Below are 26,237 nucleotides of genomic sequence, written 5' to 3'. Positions count from 1 at the left end.
CCTTTATGGGTGCCTGAGAGTGTCAAAATGACCTTTTGCACAATATGTATAGTCTTAAACTAACCATTTCCTGCCATTGTATATGAGGAAGAACACTGCCATTGGCGACAAAAGGATTTTCATGCAAGAAAATGAACCATTCCATGCTGCAAATAAATAAATAAATAAATACAGTTGCATGTGGGGAGAAAAACTCATGGTGTGGCCACATTTATCCCCTTATTTCGGCTCTAGTGAGAACTTTCGTCAATAAAAAGGAAAATCTATGTGGGGTGCAGTATACTTGAGATGAGATCCAGGCAGAAACTTTTTATGGACTTTCTGGTTCAAAGGACGACAAAGTTGTTGAAATCATATCAAAGAACAGGTCTTGTGTTAACATGGAACTGAATCTGTAAAAATGATCTTTTTTTTATTGTCTTTTAAAAATTACTGTAATATTATCTCCTGCAAAATTAGAAAACATTACAGGTTTATATGTTTATTTCTTCACAAATTATTTAATGTTTTAAAACTGCTTTGCAAAACAAATATGTACCACAGATTATTGACAAAATTAATGTTTTCTTCATTGGTAGTTTTGTTTATTTAAATCAGTTATTCTAAAACCTAATATAAGTTTCATTATTAATAAAATTGTATTTACAGACTTTTGCACTGTTTAGTGAGGAGACATCAACAAAACAATATATATAGAATAATTTGGAACAGTGTACATTGTACATACTTATAGGATGACTAGCTTTAAAAACTTCAAAAAGGAAACTGATGTGAACAAGTACCTGAACCCACCTCTGTCGCCACCGTTTCTCATGGTGGTCTCGTCTTCCTCTCCTCCATCGTCAACTTTAAAAACAAAACGCCAAACCAGATTTCAGAGGCAATGACTGGAATTACCATTGAATAACTCAGGCATGTAAGAGGAGACAGAAATGACAGAGGGCTGTTGACTAACCTGAGTGGAGCTCTTTCACCAGCGACGACATGGTGTTCGTGATTGAGTCAGCAGCAACTAAAAGGTCATTCCGAAGATTTCTAGGTACACCTGGAGGAACAGATTTTATAAGTTTTTACCAAATGCAGTTCAAGTGCAGTGCTACATTTGCAGGAATGCATCATTTGGTATAATTTGTATAATATAATTTCAACAGGCATGTAAACTTTCTTAGACTTCAGGAATTTTAAACTTCAAACATGATCAACCAATTTTTAGGGCAAGAAAACATGAAAACATTGGGTATGGTTTTATTTTTTGAAGAATGCTCTTTGTTGCAGTTGTTGGGTCAAACTCACCCTGAGAGAAGGCCTCCAGAACATCCCCTCCCACTCCTGCCAGGCAGTCCTGAGGTGTGTGGGTTGGGGTTGACCCAGCCGAGGTGGAGCGTATGGGCATAGGCATGGAGCAGCCTGCACCGTGACTGGGAGAAGAATGCGGGGAGCCTCCAGACTGGGACTGCAATGAGTAAATTCATTCATGAAAGATAAAATAAAACCATTTATCTTGTTCCATAAACTGTTTTTCTAGAAGTTATAATATTACACAGACATTTCCATATCTGTGGGAACTGAATTATTTGCAGTTTATTAAAACCTTACCTGTTTTTAATGGAAAGTTGATGATGAACTTCTCATCAAATCATTTTTAGATACTATATATGTGCTCAATTTGTACTTTAAGACCAACAACAATATCTTAAAATAAAGTTGTGGTAGGAATATGCTGGCTAAATATGTTTTTCCCCTTCCTGTTTTCCAAAACATTTATAAAGATCTTCAGCTAAACAACTGTTTAAGGCCTCCCTCTTTTCATTTCATAATGACTATATCTTCCCAGATGGTGGCAGATCTGTACTGCCGACAGGTCAGGTTATTCCTTGAGTCTTTTTAGGGATATTATCTTGCTGAAATAAGCAAGAGCTTTTCCTGACAAACACTCATCTGGGTGGCAGTATTTTGTATATTATGCAATATTAATATTGCCCTCACAGAAGCTGAATTGCACTTGGAATCACAGTGCTTCACAGAAGATGGGACTAAATATAATAAATTTTACTACAAGTTATAGCTATTGTAACTTGAGTTTAAAAATGAATAAAAACCACTTTCTGATACCTTTGTTGCTTCTGTCACTTTTTGGTTAAGTTTTTTGGCATCAAATGTCAAGAATATGAAGCTGTAGGTTCATATTTACAATAACATAAAGGCATAAAAGTATCATTGGTGTCAATCTGGTCACTTTGCAACTCTTGACATGAAAACACATTTCCTAAAATATCTTCTTTAATCTTATGTTATTCCACAATATCATATTAATGATTTTGCAAAAATTGTTTTCAACAGGTGCTGTCTGCAGACGTCCAATTTCAAACTTTAGAAAAAGGCCTCCGTTAGTTTGGGAAAAATCTTCAATGTCATTAAACTCTTCATCACCAAAGCTCAGACGGCAGCTTTAAACACAACTGGGGCCTTTTTTATTTTATCTTTTAAAGGTGACATTTATTAAAACCAACACAGAAACAGATGTGACAAAAATACCTTAATCCTTCTTGGGAGAACAAATAAAAACAATGGTTTAAAGGAAAAAAAAACTTCTGGTAATCCTACACCGTCTGCCTGTCTTTGTAATACACACTATTAACTGCATGGAGAGGTGAATGTGAACAATGCGTGGGTGTGCAGTTGGGTCTTGTGCAGAGTCTGGAGTCGTATATATCACAGAGAGAGGATCACTGTGTGTCTTAGGGACTAGTGCAGACCCAGGTCGATGGCTCTGAGCCAGGCAGCAGATGGCCAGCCAGACTGCAGCCACATTAGAGGAGAGGTTGTTAGTGTCGATGAAAGAAACAGGCCCTTGACATTTGGACTGACAAAAAAAACAAAAAACTACCCAGTTTTTCCAGCTTAGTTAGAAAACCAGCTTTAAGGATGATGTCTCCATAACTCTCACATGGAGGTGAGCAGGAAGTGGTGAAATGTGCCGAATATGACGACTTGATCAGCAAAACCATGTTATATTAAATCCTATTATCTTTCCTAACCATCATCTTGAAATGGATTAAAAAGACCTCTCTCAATTGCATCTGTGTTAAAGGGTGGGAGTACAGAGGCATTAAACTAAGTGATGGGGCTAGAGCCTGGTATTGAGCTTTTCAAACTGAATTAGGGGCAACTTACAGCCTGCTTCTGCTCCTCATCCTATCAGCCAGCACACGTAAGCAAGGAAAGAGTAAGGAGAGTGAGAGCAACGGTATTAAAGCAGTGAAAGAAGATGAAAATGATTTAAGCATGCACTACATGGCACATTTACATAACATAAGATCAAGAACATGTCCTCGTTTTGGGGAATTATACACATGTCATCCCAATGAATAGGCCGACAAGCTTTAAAAATCCAGTTATTAAAGCCGGAATAGCATTGACAAGCCCGCAGAATGCCAAAGAAGAATAGCAGAATGAAGATATTTAATGTGTGTGCAAGATCTTTGGATATTAAGACAGATTTAGGGATAAAATTTCGTCAAGCATAGTTTTACCTTCAGCAGTCTCATGAGTCCCTCTAGCTGCACCATCAGCTCCCTTCTGCTCTCTTGCAAGGCTGACATGCGCCTTTCCAGCTCATCTTTCCTGTGTCTGCGCAGAAAGGAGAGGAAACAGGAATAAAGTGCACTTTTGAAATTTCATATTAATTTGTAAAGAATAATTTTACAAAATCCAGATTAAAGTGTCTAAACTTAATTCCCTCTTAAAATTTGTCTCAACTTATTCAATTTATACTTTTTGTCAGAAAAATAGCTCCTGGTGAACTGAACGTTAAAACCTAAATAACTATAAACTGACCTGAAGTGCTGACAATTGTTTGTTCTTAGTTATTTAACGATATGACACATCTCACAAAGAAAGATGCTATTCTGCAGGAATGTAGAGTAAACAGAAGCACAAGCCTTTTACGCCTGCATAGCGGGAAGAGCAAGAGCATGATTATTAATCTTCATGGGACATAACCTTTAAATTAAGTACAGAAAAATAAAGTGTTCAAGAAACTCCTCTTAGAGCAAAATACTCCCTCCACCACATGCATTTTGTGCCTGTGTGTGTTATTAGCTGACATTTAGTGTGTGGAGCCCGGCTTATTACCACCCTCTGCTGTTCCCAGTGTTTAACTGCAAATTCAAAGACCTTTAACAAGCTAAAGCAGGAGTATTCAACTCTGTTATGAGGTCCGCAATCCCGCAGATTTCCCATGTATTTCTGCTTCAACACACTTGAATCAAATTAATTGGATCTAACAGCTTATCAGGTTCTGCACAAAGGCTCATTAATTTGAGTCAGCTGTATTGGAGCAAGGCTACATAAAAAACCTGCCGGATTGCAGACTTCATAGGACCAAGTTGAGCTAAAGCAACGTCCGTTCTGACTAATGCTTATACATGGAGTGACTTTCAGAAATCTGCAGACTGTAACATCAATCCTCCCATCAAATAAAATAGGTCCAAACTCAGTGCATAACTGGATGAAATGGAATTACAGACTGACACAAACCCCCCCCCCCCCCCCCCCCCCCCCCCCCCCCCCATGACATGACAGTTATCGTTTTTATACTCATCCATGCTATCATTGGTTTTCTATTTGTGCAATTACACGCCGAGAAGAAACAGCGTGGGGAGTAAGATTCAGAAAATACACTAAATTAATGTATTTAAGTTATAGTGAACTATCAGTAACTAGCAGCGGTAACCAGATGATCCTTTACGCCACAAAACACTGAAAAAATGTTTAATTGTTCAGTTGTTGACCTTCAACTTGATCTGATTTATAGCTCAGGACAGACTGCACAAGCAAAAAAGTCCTTCAGGGTATCAAGAGCTACGATGTGTCGTTTCAGGGGGAGTCTCTTCCAAGAACTGAACCCAAAGGTGACAGATCCCTGCCGGCATGACAAAAGCATGCACTGCTGTCGCTGCTGGTGCAGCTAATTTAAAAACAGCCTCCTGAGTTATTTCTGCTCAAGGAATGAGTTCAGCACAAATAAATACAACAGTTCTTAAGTCTTTTTGTCTTTTATGATAAATTTCCTTCTTATCTTTACATGGTATGAGCTGTTTTTATGTGTGGCAGCAGGTTGTTACCTGAGTAAACGCAGTTCAGTCAGAAGTGTGGGGTTCTGCTGGGCTTTTTCTGGTGTCGGCTGAGAGGCCTGTTCGTGCTCCAATCGCAGTCTCTGGATCTCCTGCAGGATCTCCCTGAATTCAACAGATAATCAAATAGCAGGCTTTAAAAATGTCTTGATGAAAGAAAAAGTAATACGTTTGAGATTTTCTTTTTTTTTTTTTTTTTTTTAAAAAGCGCACATGTATCATCAGCACACTTTAAATATACAAATAAATTCTTTGGAAATATCTCAGAAAAGGAGTTGATGTGGAAACCGACCAAAAATAGTACATAAGAAATTGTATAATATTTCGACTGACATATTTTCTACCAAACAAACAAACAAACAAACAAACAGCAAGCCAAACAATCAGTACAACATATAGATTTGTCACATATTTGCACATTTAAATGACAAACTGTACCTGTTTTTGTTTTCCAGCTCTGCGATTAGCTGTCTTTGTTGCTTATTAGCATCGAAGTTGAAACCCAGATCTGTTGGAGGACATTGTTGCTGAAAAAGATAATTATGATAAAGCTGGTGAGACAACAAACAAAGTACAAACCGCCACCATCTGACCACAGCAAACAGCAACGAAGCTTCGCTGAAGCCTTTTTTTACTGCACTGAGAAAGAACCAGTGTAGCTTCATACGGCTGTCCTTCATCGCTCTATACAACAAGATAAATGCAGGAATACAAACAAACTTGAACTCCTGATAGTTTATTCTACAGAGTGAACATTTTCTGCTAACATAGTTCTGTAAAGTTGTCCAGCCACAAAGAGGCAGTCAACAATACACGAGCAATAATTTCAAAGCTTTAAACTAGAAATGCAGCTTGACTGAAGCACACCACGGGGCCTTGTGTGAGATACTCACTGTGGAGTTGCCCGCCTCGGCTGCCAGGCGGGCAGCGTATCGGGCGATGAGGCGATGCTCTTCATCTAGCCGACTGGGACTCTCCAAGACACTGCCCAAGGTCAAATGCAGAGTGATGCATCACACACACACACACACACATAAGACCATAATACTGGCTCTGATGTCAAAAGCTTGCATGTAAGAAAAGAATTAGAACAAAGTGATTATATAAAATCATTTGTACTAAGAAAAAAGGGGAAAATAACACAGCTGCAGTAACCTTAAAGTATGTGAGCTGGCATTGGTTCCAGTGTTGTTAAAGAGCCCGAGGTGACTTGTCATAATCAACTGAGGTGGGTAAGCAGGATACCAAATGCATTTGTGAATATAGAAAAGCTCATTCCTACCATTCAACACCGACTGAGATGTCAAATAAAAGATGGGACTGAAAATGATAATGGGCGTGGCATATGGTGTGGCCAGATGACAAAACATATGTTGCTCTTTCTCAGCAGGCTGTCTGCAATGAGAAGTGAAGGAGAGCTGAAAATCTGCTTCCAGCTTCCTAACTGACTGGAGAGTGGACAATGATTAGCACCATTACACCCAGTCTGGTTTCAAACTGGCTGCATCCACAACCACGGTGCGGTTAACCTTGCATTTAAGCCAGTTAGACTGGAAACTCCTGCAGCAGATACTTACAGCTAATGTTGCTACCTGCTACCTGAAGTGTGTTTCTGTTTAATAATCATGTACATGACTTTACTGACCTTTTGACGAGTAGTTGACAGTGTAAATAGAGTCAAGATTACAAAAAAATCTGAAATTTCTCAACCAGCTTTAACAGAGCAACATATAACATGTTGTTAAATGGGGCACTTTTTAAATAATTTATTGTCTTGTCTGGCTGAATCACAGACATAGACCCTGGTTTCATGTGGGGATTTAAGAGGTACATAGACACACATAAGAGAGCTGCTCTGGTTGAATCCTCAGGCTACAAGTTAAGGATCTTTTTCCGCCTGCTGTTCTTCGGGGAATTGCTTAACATCAACTTACGGCAGAAGCCAGGTTTTAGACGAAGATGCATGAACTGCCTTTAAGCTCTCCTGAACTGGCATCTTTCCCAGATGCTTATTTTTGTCCCACATATGAAGCTTTTTTCCCCCCTTCTCTCAAACCTAATTTCTCAGATGCTTTCACATTGAATCCAACTAAACATGGAGGGCTTCCTATTTATACAACACTCATTTCTCAAATGTTGCGTTAAATAATTGTTTTGGCTTCTTTGAACTGGGTTGTGTCAGATAAGATCAGTGTATTGTGTACAGAATTGTTGTCAGAAGAATCAGATATGAATACTAGCATGAAAGCTCAGCATGGCTGTTCCACTGTGGAAAAATAATTATATTGACCCAAGTGTGAGCTATTTTTGGAATATTTTCGCAGTTTCACCTTGCCATCAAACAGAGCTTTCTGTCACATCCATCTTCACTCTCTTAAAACCCATCATACTGTGCTGACTATAACCTTTCCTCTGATAATACATCTGATTTGTTTATTTACCCCTGCTGTGAGCGATTTGTTTTTGTCATTGAGTGACTTTGCTGAAACTCAGCCTTTATCGTATTCAAAGCAGAGGTAAACCAAAACCTCTGACTTCAGACATTAAATCTCTGTTAAACATTAAACCCTGGCTATATTTAAAAAAAAATAAATTATAAACTATTTTAATAAAAATATCTATAACGACATACCCAAAGTAAACAAATAACTGTGCATATGCCTGATCTTTGTATCTAGGTAACTCGCACATTTTAATAAAACAAAAGTGAAAATTTATCACTGTCTGTTTTAATGTCCCTATCTGACTGAGTAGGAAACAATGTTGACAATTATTATATAATAATTTTTTTTTTTTAAGAAAGGTTGTGAATAATTGTTCATTTATCCATGTGTGCGCACACACACACACACACACACACACACACACACACACACACACACACACACACACACACACACACGCACACACAAAAATAGAACATTTGAAGAGATCAAGGAAACAACTAGTCCTTAACACTAATATCTGCACTGAAATACTTCATTTTGGGTGGCTGCACAGTGGTGTAGTGGTTAGCACAGTAGCCTTACAGTAAGAAGGTTGCTGGGTTGAGTTCAGGGGAGGTTCGAACGGTGGCCTTTCTGTGCAGAGTTTGCATGTTCTCCCCATGTATGTGTGGGTTCTCTCTGGGTACTCTGGCTTTCTACCACCCATCCAAAGATATGGTAAGTTAACTGGTCTCTCAGCATTCTCCTTCGGAGAATCACCTGGGACAGACTCCACCTTCCCTGCAACCCTAATTGGACTAAGAAGTATAGAAAATGAATGAATACATTTTGGTTCTTGATTTGTAAATATTAGGATCAACACTTTAAGTAATAGATAAAAATAAACACCCACGTCCTTTATGTAAGAGATCATATATGAAGAGGCGCCCAGTATAAGAAATTAATAGATTATACCATTGTCTTTTTGATAAAACTTGCTAAATATGCTCAAGTATAGGAACTATTTTATGTCAATGTACTTTTTATGCTAAACAACTGTCGTAATGCTGTTTTTCTCATTCACCTGTCAAAAGCCAGCTGATCTGAATCAGTTGATCCTATGGTGACGCCCATAATGGAGGGATTTTATATATTATATATTATATATATATATATTATATATATATATATATATATATATATATATATATATATATATATATATATATATATATATATATATATATATATATATATATATATATATATATATGTATGTGTGTATATATATATATATGCATGTGTATATATATATATATATGTATGTGTATATATATATATATATATATATATATATAGAGGAGCCACTTTCACATCTTGCTAGCTTCCCAACATTACCTTCCCCAGCTTTAATACCTCTCAATATAATATTTTAGTAGTTAATGAGTCTTCAAGACTTCTTTGGTAATCAAGTTTTTTTCCAGTGACTCACATTTGGTCAGTTGTACATGAATAGTGAATTAAATCACTTAAGCTCTACAGCATTTTTATTTTTCAGATATTATCCTCTGCTGTCCTGGTTCCACATGACTAACAGGTAATAAAATGGCTTTGCCGGTGGGGAGCATTTGTCTGTGAGAGGCTGAGATGTGGGAGGGAGCAGATGCCATGTCAGCAGAGCGGACAGTATCAGAGAGCTGACTCTGATGGACGCTAGAGGCACAATAGGGACAAATTTTCTCAGAGCGCGTTTTAAGTTTGGAGTGTGCTTGTGATGAAGTTCTGTTTGCTCATAGGTGGAAAAAGCAAATCAAGAAATTACAGTTGCAGGACTCCTTCTGCTCCTGATGAACACAAGCAGAGCCACAATGGAGCTTTGCATTATTCAGCAGAAGCTTTTTTGACTCGTGAACCCTTCATGTGACAAAATATAAGCCAGGTAATTATTTTTTTAAACTGTTATTACTTATAAATAAAATAAAAGGCACCGTCAACACTTTATCTACTGTACCAGTAGCAACACAGACACATCCTGCTGTGGACTCACATATCTCGCATCACTCGCATAATTTCTTGCCTAAAACCAATAGCTTTGTTGTTGTTATGACCCTTCAAAGACAACTGCACCCTCTGCAAGCGCCATCTTCACAAAGCAGCTCTGACTCCCACAGCAAAATGTCAAGACAAAGGTTATCAGGCTTCCACATTACTGCCAGAGTGAAAGAAACCTCAGGAGAGTCGCCTTCCTTGTGTACATGATGCGACATGCAATGTCATCCGCTGACCTCCACAGGTTTGCATGGAGGGCATGGTTTACTGCCTTGGGTGCCCCAACATTGTCATTTTCTCTTAAAGCAGCTCTGATCCTGATACTGTCAGCCCAAGGAGACCAGAGTGTGCTGCACAAAATGTAACCTGGCTTGCACTAATTGTTACGTTTTTTTTTTTTTTTTCCAAGCTTAAATAATTTTTGTTTTCAATTTCTAATTTCTATGTATAGTCATGCATCTTTAAACTTGGTCAGTTAGAGTAAGTCTTCACAATAGAGGCATTTTGATCATTTAAAATACACATCTTAAGTTTAAGTTTGGCTAATCATGGTCTGACATTTTTTCCCTCTTCAGTGAGCACATTGCCCTTCAGCTGCCAGAGTCCTTCCTGTAGAACTGTGTAGGACTGCCCAGAAAAACACAACAAAAAGAAAGAGAAAATCTCCAGACATCCTGCATGCTCTCGCTAAATTCAATGACAAGCTCTTTGTCTGTGTGGATTTTCTGGTTTTCTTGACTCCTGCGCTCCAGACAGTCTTCCTCACTAATGTGCTGTGGGAACTCCTGAACCCCACAGCGGTGTGATCTTGCAAGCACAAATTTCCGGAAAGATGCCATAGAGAGATAATGTACACAAAAAAGGAATATTCATCCAGCACAGATCTGCACCAGAGAGTGCAGATACATTACATCTCCCTCAGAGTGATCTCCATCATTGAACTCATAACCACAGCGCATGGCAAGTAAATAATAATAGAGACGGCTTTTATACGAGAAGGGCTGAAATAAGACAATTAGGCTGCTTTTAAGCAGCGCTCACATGATATCTGCTTACACGACGAGGCTCCAGTTCAGCTGTAATCCAGTCATTTAAGTAGGATTGATCATTTATTTTTCATGACATCAAAGCAAATTTTCCTCTAAAAATATTCTCACAAGGTCATGATGCTCAGACACAAATAATGATTTCTTGTATCGTTCCTACTAAATCCACAGACAGAAGTTAGTCCTTTTTGCAGTGTGTGCAACTTAAATTTACATTTCGAAGTCATTAAAGATGTCACATCTTCAGAAAGATATCATGCCTGGGGTTCGCTTACCTTTTAGTAGGAGTAGGTGCTCCAGAGGACATGAGCATTGTGTCGTTCATGTTGTTGGCCACTGGTTTCGGCTGACTATAAGACAAGATTAGAGGTTTTTAATGCTACACTGCAGGGGCCTGTGGTGTTTGACACCAGGGAGTGGAGGAAAGTCATTTGCATTTTATTAATAATCATGAATCAGCGATTCTGACTTCAGTTTAATCCAACTGTGCCAAAGAGGGTAAGAGAGAAGGCAGGGGGATCTTTAAAAAACAACTGGAGTGTGCTGCACAAAAAAAAAAGGCAGGCAGCATGTCCTCCACTTAACCTGGAATTGCTGCAAAATAATTGAGTTTTCTGGGAAAAGCTATTTAGATGTTTTTAGGCAATTAGCTAAAACCTAATTAACATGAACAAGAGCAACAGCGGCAGACAAGGAATCTAATTAAACTGGAAGTCTGTGAAAAACTACGCGAGGCGACATTGTGGGAGGTAATTTGTGCAAGTAAACAAAGCAATGGGGTCCATCTGGCGGCTAAATCGGCGGCAGCCTTACTGGAGCCAGGACCCCTGGACCACAGGGTCTCATTAACAGATCGAAAAATCACCCAGCACCTCTCAGGTGCTCAAAGCTTCACATCCACCTTGGAAAACAGCAGCCGCTCACAATAGCACTTGATTTCCATGTCTCTGTAGTCGCGTCTCCTTGATATGCAGCATCTGTAGTCATAAGCCTCAATTTTGTTCTGACTGATTTATTTAACGCGCTCATTATCAGGGAAAGGCAGAGCACTGTCGAGCATGCTTTGATGTCCAATCAGCATTATTGAGCCAAATCAAACTATTTATATCCACTTAGTAGAAAATACTGCCAAGACCATGCAAATTATTGTTATTTAACCATAAAGCAAAATATTGCTTTCAGATCATTTCCCTGCTACCAACCAAACTTAAAAGCATGTAATCAGTGTTAATGTAGATGCCTGAGGGGTTTTGCATGTCTTAAGATATGATGTGATTATTTATTAGCTCAAATATTTCCATTTCCCTCAATACTAGCCTAATAGAATTACAAAACAAACAAAAAAACAAACAAACTGTGCACAGCCCTCCGATTCAGAATTTATGAATCCAGATTTTCATTCAAATTTCTCATATTTATTTCATGCAATATAATCAGGAGAGCAAATGTCCCAACTCAGCCCTGCACGTGCTGCCTTCTCGTTTACTGAAATCCTGGTGCAAGTGAGAAATGTTTACAGCTCATCAGATTACGAAAATGCCCCCCTAAAGGTGGGCTCAAGACAGAGGACAAGAGTTATGACACCTACCTTTGTAACGAGAGCGAGCACCTGCCTGACTGGGAAAATAGATCCAACTGCTGCTGCTGCCAGATGCCTAATCTGCCCTCAACTGAGCAGGCGAGCATCTCAATGTACTACACTGCTGCTGTCTCCAAGGAAACTCAGCAGTCATGTGACTCTATGACGACGTAGATTTTCTTTCTGTCTCACACACGCTCCCTTTCCTCTCTGAGGCTCTCTGCTCCAAGTCTGTCTTTTCACCTCTCTAGGTGCAGACACAAGGAATTGGAGATATGGCATTGTCTTAAAATACTTTAACTGCAAGCTTTACAAAAACACAAATCTCTCATCCAAAAACACAATAAATTGACCTCTTTTGGTGATGCTTTATTTGCATTTAGATATCTCAATGCTTTCACTTAGCTTCAGCAAGTTACATAAGTCAAAGTGTATCACAGCTAGCCTACTATGAATAATTATCAGCTTTTTATGAGGATACTAAAGAAAAACTTGTGATATAATAATGTTCAATTACTACATTTCTCAATTTGGGATTATTAAGTACTTCTATTCTATTCTATTCTATTCTATTCTATTCTATTCTATTCTATTTTATTCTATTCTACTATATTATATTATATTATATTATATTATATTATATTATATTATATTATAATTTTTCAAAAAAGCTTACTTTTATGTAGAAGTTTGAGTATTTTCTCAAACATTTTTAGATGAAAAAAAGAAGAGAACTCTTAAGTTATTCACATCAGTGTCTGCTGCACTTACATCCTGATTTAGGGCACACAGTCCAAACGTTCATCCAGAGTCTCAGAGGTCAACATTTAGGCACTAAGGGATCAAAGTCTGCAATGCGCTAAGCTCCAAGTTACCTGTGTGCCATGAATGACAATGCACCACCCGTTTCTCCTGGTTGGCAGTTGGCAGGGCTACTGGGGAAATTAAGTCTGGTTGCACCTCATTCATGCACGTTCCCCTTGTTCCTGACAACGGAGGAAGGACGCACCGCTGCTTTCAGTCTCCCTCAGCGGGCTAAAAATAATGTCAACACATGAAGCATCCTCTCCTGCTGGCAACAGCGCTATTACTTCCCCGTGAGGCTGTCGGTACCTCAGTCATATAAACCCTAAAGGATCATGCTCTTAAAAGGGTGCATGACTTTTTTTTTCATGTCATTGACAGAGATAAACTAAAAAAAAGGAAAACAACAGCTTTTTAAGATCTCATTAGACGTTCAGGGGATCATTTAGACGGTAAAAACTTTGTGACTAAATATTAAACATCACTGGGGTGTGTGTTCCATTTTAATACCCAGTATGATGAGATGCCTATTTTCAATTTTCAATCTGTCTTTTGGCAGGAGCAAAGCCAGCTCTGAAGGCAAGACGCCATATCCCAGATTTAAAGTTTCTGAGATATCCCAAACCTATAACTCCTTTCCAAAACACAAATCCCCAAGAATCTTGCTGACAGTTTGAGCGGAGAGAGAAATTCAAAGCTCAACTCTCCATCAGTCTTTGCTTTCAGATGCTGGTAAATATTTCAAAACTGCATGAGACTAGAAGCACTTTATGTGGGGCTGATGTGAGAGTTTGGACAACTGGGGGACTCGTGTCTGTTCAATTTGGACTTTCTGATCAAACCTGACATTCTAACCTGATTCTGCCACTATTACTCACTCACAGACGCTTCGTCAGCTTGCATGCACACATACACACCTCAGGTATCACGCTGATTTACAATATGAAGCAACACCTCGTCACAGATGACATTCATCAGGAATGGCAAGTAGCCAGAGAGATTTTAGAGTTTCCAGGAGTACACTTCGCTCACTCTTATGGGTCATTGATAAAATGAAGCTAGTGCAGAATAAAACTGAGGTTTGGCAGTTTTCCTCTTACTAATTATTTGAGGGATGGACAGAGAGAAAAGAGATTTCTGGAGCCAGAAATGGGAATGATATTCAGATAATGCTCACATTTACCATAACTTCTTTTTAAATTAGCCATTAGATATGGGAAAGATTTCATTAGCACCAGTTCCCTGTAATCGTGGCTTTTGAAAGGGCAGAATTTCAACCTGATTTGTTTAATTTTCAAAGCTAAGTTCAGTGTTGTTTGAAGAAACAGACAAAAAGATATTCATTTGTAACTAAAAACTTAATCAGAGAAAACATACTGAAGAACTTTAAAAAGGTCCTTGATAAATGTTCATACACCAAAGAGACAAAGTGCTATAGGCTAAATCTTAAAGTTCGGCTACGTTAGCCTTTTGCTAGCTGATGTTTGAAGTGTAAAACTAACAAAAAAAGAGGCACTTTATAGATAAACATCATAAACATATTATGGGTTTCAGCAACTAAAAAAATGTATTTCCTGTTTGTATGTTTTCCAAATGATATGTTAGTTGATTTGCCAGAATATCCCTCCCTGTCATGTGGAAGAGCTGAACACAAATATCGAAGCAATCCAAACCAAGACCATAAATACGTTTTGAAAGGCTGCCAGATTTAAAGCCTTTTTTTGGCAAAGTTGATGAGAGTTTCATCGTCACAAACAGAAATAGAAACACTGCAGCTAAAAATGTTTTTTCATTGCTTCAGCTAAGTTGTTCCCTGCATATGGAAACAGAAAGGTACAGATCAAATAACAAGGGTCAACACTTGCATCTATTTTCCTAAAAGTCAGCAAACACCCACACATACAACATCATTAACCTTGATATACCATCTGTGAGAGGATGATTGTGCACTTCATCAACAGCTCTTTTAGGGAAAACTCAGCTTGCCGTCCAGACCTTTCACCAAAAAAAAAACAAAAAATAGAAACATATGGAGTAGGGATGTAAATCTCACAACAACCCATGATTCTATTTGATTCCGATTTTTAGGTTGATGATTCGATTCAGAATCAATTCTCAATTCAAACAGATTTTCAATTAATTATCATTACACTTAAGAAACAAAAAGTGCAAAATTCCCAAGTAATTTGATTCTTTTAAAAGCTAGAAAGACCTGAGAAATTATTAGGACCGATTTGATTTAAATTGCGACATGTACAAAATTTTTCTTATTTTCCATTAGGAAAAAAACAACACAGTAGCCAGACCATCATTCTGCTTCTATAACGCCTTAGAAGACAAGTTAAAAAGATCAATGAAAACAATAAAAATGACCAAAGAAAGTTTATAATCTATCATTTATGTTTTGGGAAAAAAAAAATTTAAATATCTATTTTAAAATTGTGAAGCAAAAAAAAAATCCCAATTTTCCATTTTTTCGATTCGATTCCCCACCCCTAATTTGGAGTATCATGAAATCCAGCAACAAAGACCCAGCACTGTTGAGCAGCTAGAATCCTGCTTCCTGCATCGTAGCAGAATGGGACAACACTTTCTCTTTTCCCAGATGTTTGCAGATCTTTGTCAAAAGAACAGGGGATACTACCTAATGATAAATGTCACCCTGCTTAAACCTTTAAAATGTGTTGCTATCATTTCATTTAAAATCACCCTAAAATCATAAAATGTCTTCGTTTCAGCATCTGATGGTTTTACATGTTCTGTGGGGAGTAAATATGCTTTTGAATCATGATGTGTATTTACTGTGAAAACAGATGTAAATTAAAAGTAAATTAGAAGCTCTGCACAGATTCAGTTATTAGATTACTTATGTTCATTAATGTGCAATATGTCTCTTATTAAATAAATAAATTTTTTAGAAAAATGCTCTGAGCTTATAATGTTGTATTTAGATTATTCTAAAGTTAGGTTTTTATTATTTTCTGACATTCAAAAATGTACTTTCTTTTTTCCCGTGCCCAACTAGCTGAAAGACACACCTCCGTAAGCAAATATGCTAGACTCAAAAATCTGCTGAAGTTTACTATTGAAGTTTGGTATATTAAAAATGACTTAGTTTTAAATGTATCTGTATAATTGAACTTTTTTCAAAAACAGTCAGTGTAATCCATCCATCAGTAATAAAAGCCGCCAGAGGTCCACATTCGCCAGCAACTTTTATATGTATGGCTATTTCTTTGCCTGTTAACACAAACAGCTGATTAGAGTTGCTGGTGAATGTAAATCTCTGTGGTGGTTTCATTAATCAAAAAGCTCCTAACTGGTTCACTTTGACTGCTAATTTTTCTATTTACTGCACATTACTGGTTTGATCTTTTTAAGCTTTGTTTATGTTATTCTTTCCCCTTTAATAATTAATTTGCATAATTAAAATAATATTAACATCTGAAGCAGCACAATAATAAATAATTTAATTATAAGTTCTTCTAACCTGTACTTACATACAATACTTAAAAGCCTTTTGTATTATATAGCCTCAATAAACAACAGTTCTTAATGAATTTCATGACAGAGCCAGATCAAAGGGCTTCAATCTTCTAAAATAATCAACATCATTACATAAAGAAATGTCATGGGCACCAGAGAGACATGATCTGCAATGGTTTTAGCCACAAATTTTATTTTTTATCAATATTAATCGACTTGTGTGAAGCAATTTCATGCTACACAGCCTACATTGCACGGGCTAATCAAATCTCCTCCCTTCTAAGTTAGTAGAGAAAACATGCGGGTTGACAGTTTATTCTCTGCGATGTGATGAAATGTAAATTTATGCAAATGCCAAATTCATCTTTAAATGCATATATTTGGACACAATGCAAGGAAAATCCTCCAGCTAGTGGGCAGAGCCTGGATGTGATTCCAAGCTGACAGCATCCATCACACAGTAAAACAGAAAATCATGTATTAACGTTGTGTCTATTTTCTTGGCATTCAATGCGCTACATTCTCGCACCTAATGCAGCTCACGATCAATTACTCTCTGACACTTGCCAGCAGCAAAAGCGTACACAGACATCTTAGATTTATGGTTGTGACTGGAATATGAAGCAGGACTCTGTTGAAAAATATACAATGCAAAATGTTGAAAGCTCAAATGAGAAAGTTGAGAGATTTTCTGTGATCCCATTAATGCCAAGAGCAAGCAAGACCATGAATCACTTTTTTTTTTTTTTTTTTTTTAAATCTGAGAGATTATTAGATTTAGTCTTGGTGGAAACCATAAAAGGATCAGAGTTGCAGCATAACAAAGATGAGAAAAATATGAAGTGACCTTAGTGGTGGGGACTGTGTGGATGGAGTGATGGAAATGATTATGGGAATTGTACTACTTTTCAGCTGAAATGTAAATGAGTGTGCGAAGTTTAAGACAGCAGCAGAATATAATGCATTTCCTATAATGACTTCCTGGAGCCTCAAAGCCTAACATGTGAGATTTATAGCATCGTCCCCATTTCATTGCCAACAGACTGATGAGGATGACTTAGCTGTTAACAGCCGCAGCCGCTGAGCCCGTGTAGTTTATCACATTCCACATTTGCAAATAATCAGGAGCTGGACATCTTACTGAGATGGCACACTATCAGTCAAGTGGTGACGCCAAAATGGAAAGATGGAAGCAGTTACATGACGGGGACAGACTATAGATCAGGGGGATATTGGGCCTTGCTGTGCTGTTAATCAACAAACCAGTAAAACAGGAGTAACTAATGCATTGGGAATATCACTTACACAGTGTGGGTGAGCTCCTGAGGTCTCTCTGCCTGCTCGGGGAACACAGGATGTGGCGGCTCTCCAATGGGGACGCAGCCCAGAGATTTACTGATTGCGTGGCTCAGCTTTTTGGCCGGAGACTTCTGTGAAGGGGGTGCAGGCAAACAGTGTCCGTCACTTTGTCTGTGGTACCAACTGCGGTTATTGTGTGGGGGTAATAGAAAGAAATTTATGATGCCTAAAAAAGCATTTCCATAACTAGGTCAACAATATGTTTACTATGCCAAAATGTGAGGGTGAGGAGTGGTTTGTGCATGCTTGGTAAGCGTTCTTTCTGCTTCTATACAAACACTTTTACACTGCAATTCTGATTTCAAACTATACTACATTCATTTAATACTGGATCTATGGGAAAGATGGGAATATATTTTACTAACACTGGTTGGATATGGGGTTTAGAGATAAGTGTATTTCTCTTTAACTAGTTTAAATTGATTTTAGGGACTTAATGCTTATATGGTGCCATACCATAAACTAAATGTGGCGTTTAATAGACTGTAACTACTCTAAGTTAAATTGGCAGGAACCAGGAGTAGCAGGATAATGACTGCAATTTATCATTTAAGTACAAACATAAATAGCAAAAAGTAGAGTTTGGTTGATGTTAAGAAAAAAAGTTCTGGCGTTATTTTTCACCAAATGTATGTACAGTATATCTTTTCTCCCAGTAGACATCTCTCGCTGAAACTAAAGCTTAAAGATGAAGTCTGATTATGTCATTATGTAACATGAAGTCCTGGGAGTAATCTCAGCCTCTGCTGGTTAAAATCTGTGATGTAACTGAATATAGTTGACAGTATATAAAACATAGAGGTCGCCTCGGGGAGTGAAGCCATTACTTAAGAGTCTTACATCAGCACTATTTTTATTGGCCAGCAGGAGGTGACTTGTGGAGTTTGTAAGAAGAAGTCAGGTTGTATAGAGGCCGCTGAGAAGCTTGTTCTTTCCCTCACTTGATTTGTGACCCCAGTAAATGTTTTTCTCATGAGCACTTGGCCTAATTTGCTGTTTTAAAGCAAACATGCTTGTAAACATGGCCTGATGTTAATTTAGTAACTTATGGTCCTATTCAGGGCTGAATAAACAATGAATCAGGACAGACTCAGCAGAATGGCTATTATGGTAGACAAGTCACTATGTTATTAGGAGTGCTTGGTGTCCAATGGTTCTCAGTCAGATCTAAAAACAGTTATGGCAGCAGCCACAATGTTCATTGTCAAGCATCAAAATGGCCTTGTGATGGCTACATGTGTACTTATGTAAGCAAAACTCATAGCATAACTCTTAGCATTTTAAGAAATGTCTGATCCACATTAGTTTTGATCAAGGATGTTTACAATAAAGCATAATAATCCTCCTGTAATAACTGTTCAGTAATGTTAGCTCATGATCTTAATTGGTAGGTGTGTCGATTGTTATCTGTTGTGGATTACTGTGAATGTTAAGGATGCACTGATCCCCTTTATGAGAGTTCCGATCCGATACCGACATCTGTAACTTGAATATCTGCCGATACCGATATTTGCAGATACCAAATCTGTTTATGTGAACATTTTTGTGACTATGGTTATTATTGCTGTTATAACTGCGTAAGATTTCATTAGGTTGTAATAAATTACCCATCCTTTCTGAAGTTACCTCATCAATATAAATATAATTACATTACAGATCTATAAACTTCAAGTTTTGTTTTGATTTGGCCCATTTTACCTAATTACAATTATAAATGTGAGTTTTTGAAACAAAGATCTAGCTTTTAGTGTAACAAAAATTGTCACATTTTAACATTCGAGGCATTTATTCAAGGCATCCCTGATGAATGTAAAACAGAGCTGTTAATTACAATTAAAAAACAACAAAAACTAAGCTTACTCAAATTGGACTTAATGAGTTCGATAGCTGAAGATTCTTTTGTTACAAATGGTTTTAATTTATGAACAGAAAGTTATGCTTTGTGGCATAAATAAAGAAAAGAACATCATCTCTAATCTTTCACGAGTTTCCTTACAAATTCATTAAAACAAGATTTTTATTTATTTTCTTTTTAATAGCGTTCATACGCTAAACTGGTTTCTGACACACATCAGGCCTGAATGCTCACTTATGCTTCGATCACATTTGTAGGCTCCGACTTAAACTCTGTGTCTAAAGTATGTTGAACTATAAATAATAGTATACATCTAGCATAGGTTAAATAGCATTGCATTTCAAGCAGTAAATTGGGAACAATGTATAAATATAGCTTTTCTTTGTGGTACTTTAGGTAAATACAATTATTCTGGTTATTTTGTTCTTGTTTTTTATATGTTGTAAATTGTGCTGTATGAATAATGTAAAATTCATGCCTATAAAGAGCATTTGTTTTACATTTGTAATATTAGAGCACAAAAATGCACAGGAGGGGAAAAAGTTATTTCTGTTGTAAGAATGGACAGAATGGAGGTGAAGAGAAATAAGCTGCCAAAACTAAACATTACAGGACTTTTTTTTTTTTTAAACTGAGACCCAGGGCATGTTAAAATAAATGTCACAGAAGTGTTTTATAGCCATCTAAATTATGCAAATTTATGACAAAAGTGGGACAGTGTCTGGGACAGAAGCATCCAGCAACCCAGCAGAATGTGACAAATGTCATAAATTTTTCTGCAGTTATTCTTCACATTGCAAAATCCAAGTGGGATGGGAAATAGATTCACCATTTCACACATATTACGCCCCTTGTTTCAATTTATAACCTAATGATTGAGCTTTGTCGTTGGGGAGTGTGGCATAACAGCAAATTCAATCAATGCAGTTTTATTTCGTAAATGAGTAAAATCCCATAAATTCCTCTCAGACTGTTTTTAAAGAACATCAGATGTTTGCAGGCAGGTGCTATATCGGGAGATATTGGTTGGTAAATTGTGTAGGGAGTAAAACAAAAACATAATGTGAAAAAAAAAGAAAAAAGAGTTAGCAAACTGTTTTCTTACCCAAGATGAGTGCTCCTTCATCTGGTGCTGGTTGCTATGGGGACCATTGGCATGGCCACGCCAGAAGCAGCTCTGGCATAGCTGGTAGCCATGGCACTGTTGGCACCGATACCGGAAACCCATCATGCTCTCACTCCGGCAATAAGAACATTCTACCGGATGGAAGACTGTCGGGTGAAACACACAAAAGAAATTCTCTAGCACAGCTGTGGTGATGATGATTATTATTATAAACTGTCTAAATATTTCTGATCTCACATTTAATCTATATACTTTTTGGATGGAACTCCTTTGACATTTATGCATCTAATCTAATCTTCAGCAACTGTGTGATGCTTAATGTAAATAGGAGCAAAATTTCTGAAGAATGTTTCCAACATCATGTAAAATCCACAAGCCCAGAGGTAAGGCAGTTCTGAAAGTAACCTTGTACTAGTAAGGTTGACCTGATAAAGTGGCTGGTGAGGGCATTCTGCAAAAAAACACACTAACAGCAATTTTGATTTGGTAATCAGTGATTCGCCTTTGGTTGTACTTTTTTAAGTTACTAACATTAGTTACATATTTTTGGTTTTTTTAAATCAAATCTCTTCTAAAGTCATCTATTCTAGTATAAAACAGATAGAAGCATGTACTTTATGTTATTCAGCTGAGAACAACATAAAATGTAAACATTATTTTAGTTGTTGTTAATAAATACCTTTATAGACTTGGACTTCCTGATTTATTTAATCTGCTTTTAGAATTTGAACTCTCGCTGACCCTGAGGTTCTCTGGTACTGGTCTTTTAGTTGTTCCCAAAGTCAAAAGTAAAACCTTTGACCAGGCTTCTTTCCACCACTGCGTTCCTCGACGGTCGAACAGCCTGTCGGAGAAGCTCCGGCCTGCACAGACCGTTAAACTGTTTATTTTTTTAAAAAGAGGCTCAAGGCTTACCTTTTTAGCTTAGATCATAGCTAAACTTTTATTTGATTTTGTTTTATTCTATTTTAATCTTGCTTATTTTCACCATACATATTTGTCTCTATATTTTAAATATATACTTTTCCATTTATCATAATAACCACTTATTATTATGTAGCTTTCTGTATTCATTGGATCATTTTACCCAAACAAATTTGTATAAGCTGTTTTATTTATATTTCATATTTGTTGCATTTATTTGCGACTGTCAACCTGTCCAGGTTGTACCCTGCCTCTCGCCCAATGATATGCTGGGATACGCTCCAGCTTCCAACAACCCTGAATTAAACTGTGCAGTTAAGAAAATGAATGGGTGGATTTATTTGCTTTTATTGGTTATATTGTGTAAAATTTTTAACTCCAGTGATTCCCTTCTGGGGATCCGTCACGCGAGGGGCTACGCCTACTTGGTCTGCCTTTGTTGCCACCATGATCACCCTTGTCTGGGTGGTTGTGGGGATCCTGCACTGCAGCCCTATTGTTATAGTGTGGACCCCAGCCTAGCCTGATCTGGGCAATTTCCAGTGTGTGGCCTCTGTTTCCTGAAAGCAGCATCAAGCCAATTGTTTATTTCCCTGTTAGTGTACAGTGGAGGATGTGGATTGTTGTGGTTGGGTTGGTGGTGGTAGAGTTGGCGTATGCATTCTGTATGTGGATGAGTGCATTTAAGAGAGCGCAAGACTGATCAAGTTAGTGTTTTAAAAATTGTGCTACTTTTTGTATGCAAAGTTCTTAATAAATAAAATTTTATTTTTAAAAAAAATCTGTGTCTATTTTTAGAGTCAATGTCTCAGGATAATTCTGCAATGAGCTCCGCTTCATCAGATCTCCTCAAAACTCCAGCTGCTGCAGAAGTATCCCCTCATTTACACTTCACCTAAACTGGTAACAACTTACCATTTTCGACATTAGCAAGTCGGTGCATGAGTGGAAGCCACACGAGACATTGGGGAGGAGGATCTGCCATCAACACATCCAAAAATGTGTTCAGCATAATCTTCTTCTAGATACAAACACACATATGTGTATTTACCAAGATGTATAAACCATTAAAGCTTGTGAAATAACATACAAGATTAGAGATGAAAATTTATGCTTTACTATGCTCCTCCTACCTGCTGAGGGAAACACATCCGCACCGAATGCTCCGTGTAGCCAAATGAGGGGCCCTCGAATACGGCTGTGGGGAGTTTTAACACCTCTCGCAGGAACTGATCAAACTTAGCAAACACCATGACTCCACTTGAGTCAGAGATCTGTGAGAAAATATCTGAGAGACAACAAATATCAGTATTATTCTTAGCAAAGTACAAACTTTTTGCATAAATGTAGAGAGAAACAGCAACTTCCCTAAGAGTTAATACAAGGTGTATGTTATAACAGTGCCCCCGTGTGTTCAATTGAAGCAACTACATGAAGGCTTGAGATGCCAAAGCCTGTCTACAACATTTTTACACAGATAACAAGGAGATAAAGTGTAAACCCATACATTTATATCTGACATTTAGCATGTGAAATTGCCAAAAGTGTACTCACAGCGCAATTTGTCCACAATTTTCCCTCCACACATTGTTGCCAGCATAGCTTTCATGGAGAAAACTGTCAGCTTTCCATGACTTTCACTGTACAGTAAAATGACAGCATAAAAATACAAGAAAAACCTCACTTTTACATCATGATATTACAGGATAAACCATTAAAAATAAATAAAATCTAATGAAAAAACAATATAAAATGTTAAACATCACATTCGTCACTCCTTATGAGCGAATATATACCCTGCACATTTCATTGCAGTCATAATGAGGCATCCATTAGTGAATTAAGCATCAAAAATCCTCAACTAAACCTTAAATCAAAGATTAACACAGATACAGATAATTACTGGGCTGCTTAATTAGGCTGGGATTCTCTTTAAAAGCTTTTTAACTTGCCAAACGGGGCCAGCTGCCTCATTTTCAATTCATTTAACTTTTGCTTCCGAGCAGAGGTAGCAGAGTGCTTTAAAGCGCTCCTGACTAATTCAGTTTGGACCTAAGGGACAGATAGCAAAACCGCTTCCTGTAATCGCAGTCAGTCATTAACTTGAAGTTTCCCAGAGATATGGCAGCGTGAATAATAACGGAGCAGGACCAGAATGGACTCAGATAAAGTAAGGCAAATGAATGGGAACATGAATGGACAGGGCAAGCAGCCAATCAGTTTGAGCACACGGGGTACAACGATGAGAGAGAGCTTTATTGTCAATAATAAACCTCTCAGCTCTTGAGCATGGAGCAGACTTTAGGAGGAGGGATATATATTAAAACATTATCGTGGTTACTTCCGCTGATAGGGACCCTTTTTGTTTGTCCTAAACCAAGATACTTTGTCTTTTTTTCCTTTCAGCTAACTGCAAAACTTACATAAAGCTTCATCTTTTTTATTTTAACAATTAAATGCTGAAATGATAAACATGACAAATATTTCTTAGAGTTGATTTTGGTATAAATTCTTGAACTGTCGTCACAATTGTGTTCCCAGTCATCTAAGAGGGGTTGCTATGGTCTAAAAACATGATTCGAACACTGCGTCTCTTCAGTTCATAATACCCTAAAACCTTCCTGAAGAATTTTCTGCACAAAACTGGAATTTCCTATTAATCACTTTATAAGGACGATTCCAATATTTTAGTTAGATTTCATTGTGGCATTTTGTCTTGTTTTGGCTAATAAATCAAATCAAATCAAATCAAACTTTATTTGTATAGCACTTTTCGTGCTTAAAAACAATACAAAGTGCTTTACATTATAAAACAATTTACATCAAAATAGATAAAACACTAACACACATACACATCCCCTTTCACCCACCCACAACCACCCTCACCCATGCCCTATTTGCCCTGTAACAGTTAAAAGAAGATGAATGAATGGCCAGGTGCATTTGCACCAGATGTGCACCAGATAAGGAAACGGTATTCTCAGGGAGCCTCTACACAAAGGGCTACCTCCAACCAAGACCACCCAGGCCATCACCAATATTCTGAAAAAATGCAACAAACTGAACTCTGATAATCTTTGAAATGCCTGAAAACGACCTGAAATTCAGTCTAATAAATTGCCTGCATATGAATATGAAGAAATTGCTGTTTGTTGTCCTCCCACAGTCCAAAGACCTGCATGTTAGTGTCACCATAAATTCTCTTTAGGAGCTGGTGCGAGTGTGAGCAATCATGTTTTGCTTTGTGTCGACCCTGTGATGAACTAATGACCCATCCAGGGTATACAGCGGCTCTCACCCAATGGATGGATGGATGGATGGACACACAAGATCACCTGAAACACTAACACCTGATGGGTTCAGACTGCAAGAAATGTATTCATTCGTCATCTTCACACGTGTCCTTTTCTATAATACAATACGTTCCAGTTCTTGTGCTGTCATCTGTTTGCATATCACAAATTACACTGACAGTAAACTCAGATTGGGCATCCACATTCAAATAAATGTAACATGCCATCCTCAGGCTGAAGTTAGGCCTGTATGCTCAGCTTAGATTAAGCCATGGAACAACTATGGAAACTTTAACAGCAAGCTCGTTTGTAGCTTTTTATGTATTTTTCTATTTTTTATTATACTGGAACTTTTATATTCTCCATAAGATATATTTATTCTTTTGTCCCCACTCTTCTGTGCTGACCACATGCCTCATACCTGTCATAGGTGGCCACCATGAAGTTGAGCAGCAGCCCAATGGACTGTTCCACATTGATCTGGTGGGTAGTGGGCAGGCGCTTGTTGAGCTGGTAGTAGATGGAAGACAGAATAGTCTCCAGCCGTGACACATTGATCTCAGCATTGTGATCCAATGTGTTGAGCCCGTTGTCACGAAAGGCTTCGATCATGTTCCAGACATCTACCAGATGAACTGCGAACACAAACAGTTTGTAATCAGTTTGGTCTGGATTCATGTTCACAGACAAGATATGTGAAAATTCTGTTGGCGGCACGACATCAGAACAGCTGAACAGAGGAAATCTTTTGAGGATCTGCATGCTCTTACGGTTGCATCTCTTTTGCACAAACCGCAGTTTGCAGGCAGTCCTGTACGTTGACAGTCTGATAACATCAAAATTTTGAGCTCCTGAAAAAAATAAGGAAAAAAGGCAAATTATTGTTAACTGAAAAATCTTCAACAACCTCTCCAGACATAACCAGGATCACTGAAGGTACATTTAAATAGTATTACTGTCCCTGTGTGGGAAGAATTATACGTGGAAGCGTCCACATATCTCCTGTGCGACCACACATCCATCAAAGAATCACACAAAGTGAATATGAACAGGAAAAACAGAACTGACTGCACTTACTCATCTCCATGAAGAGCTGTCTCTTCTCCACCATGGCCTTGCCTCGTTTGCTGCCTTCCTCAATCATTCTGCGGCAGA

General features: G+C 37.8%; 1 protein-coding gene across 4 annotated transcripts; it reads right to left on the bottom strand.

The window, feature by feature from the left end:
- Window positions 1-950: 950 nt before the first annotated feature.
- On the bottom strand, window positions 951-26,226 carry dtnbb (dystrobrevin, beta b; the record flags this gene model as incomplete). Of its 4 annotated transcripts, none has more annotated exons than XM_079261957.1 (16): window positions 951-1,045; window positions 1,294-1,453; window positions 3,175-3,195; window positions 3,534-3,666; window positions 5,127-5,240; window positions 5,574-5,662; window positions 6,029-6,119; window positions 10,932-11,006; window positions 17,831-17,955; window positions 20,845-21,011; window positions 22,705-22,810; window positions 22,923-23,077; window positions 23,344-23,429; window positions 25,504-25,717; window positions 25,853-25,933; window positions 26,160-26,226. In XM_079261957.1, 16 exons carry the CDS (start codon window positions 26,224-26,226, stop codon window positions 951-953), a joined length of 1,779 nt encoding a protein of 592 aa, XP_079118083.1. The 4 variants fall into 4 exon arrangements, with proteins under 4 accessions (XP_079118083.1, XP_079118085.1, XP_079118084.1 ...); XM_079261959.1 differs by having other exon boundaries at window positions 3,534-3,630; XM_079261958.1 differs by lacking the exon at window positions 3,175-3,195.
- Between the last annotated feature and the right edge of the window lie 11 nt (window positions 26,227-26,237).

Source organism: Telmatherina bonti, assembly GCF_933228915.1.
Source record: "Telmatherina bonti genome assembly, chromosome: 22".
NCBI lineage: Eukaryota > Metazoa > Chordata > Actinopteri > Atheriniformes > Telmatherinidae > Telmatherina > Telmatherina bonti.
The sequence above is the reverse complement of the archived record's forward strand: the minus strand, read 5'-3'. Positions and strand labels throughout refer to the sequence as shown.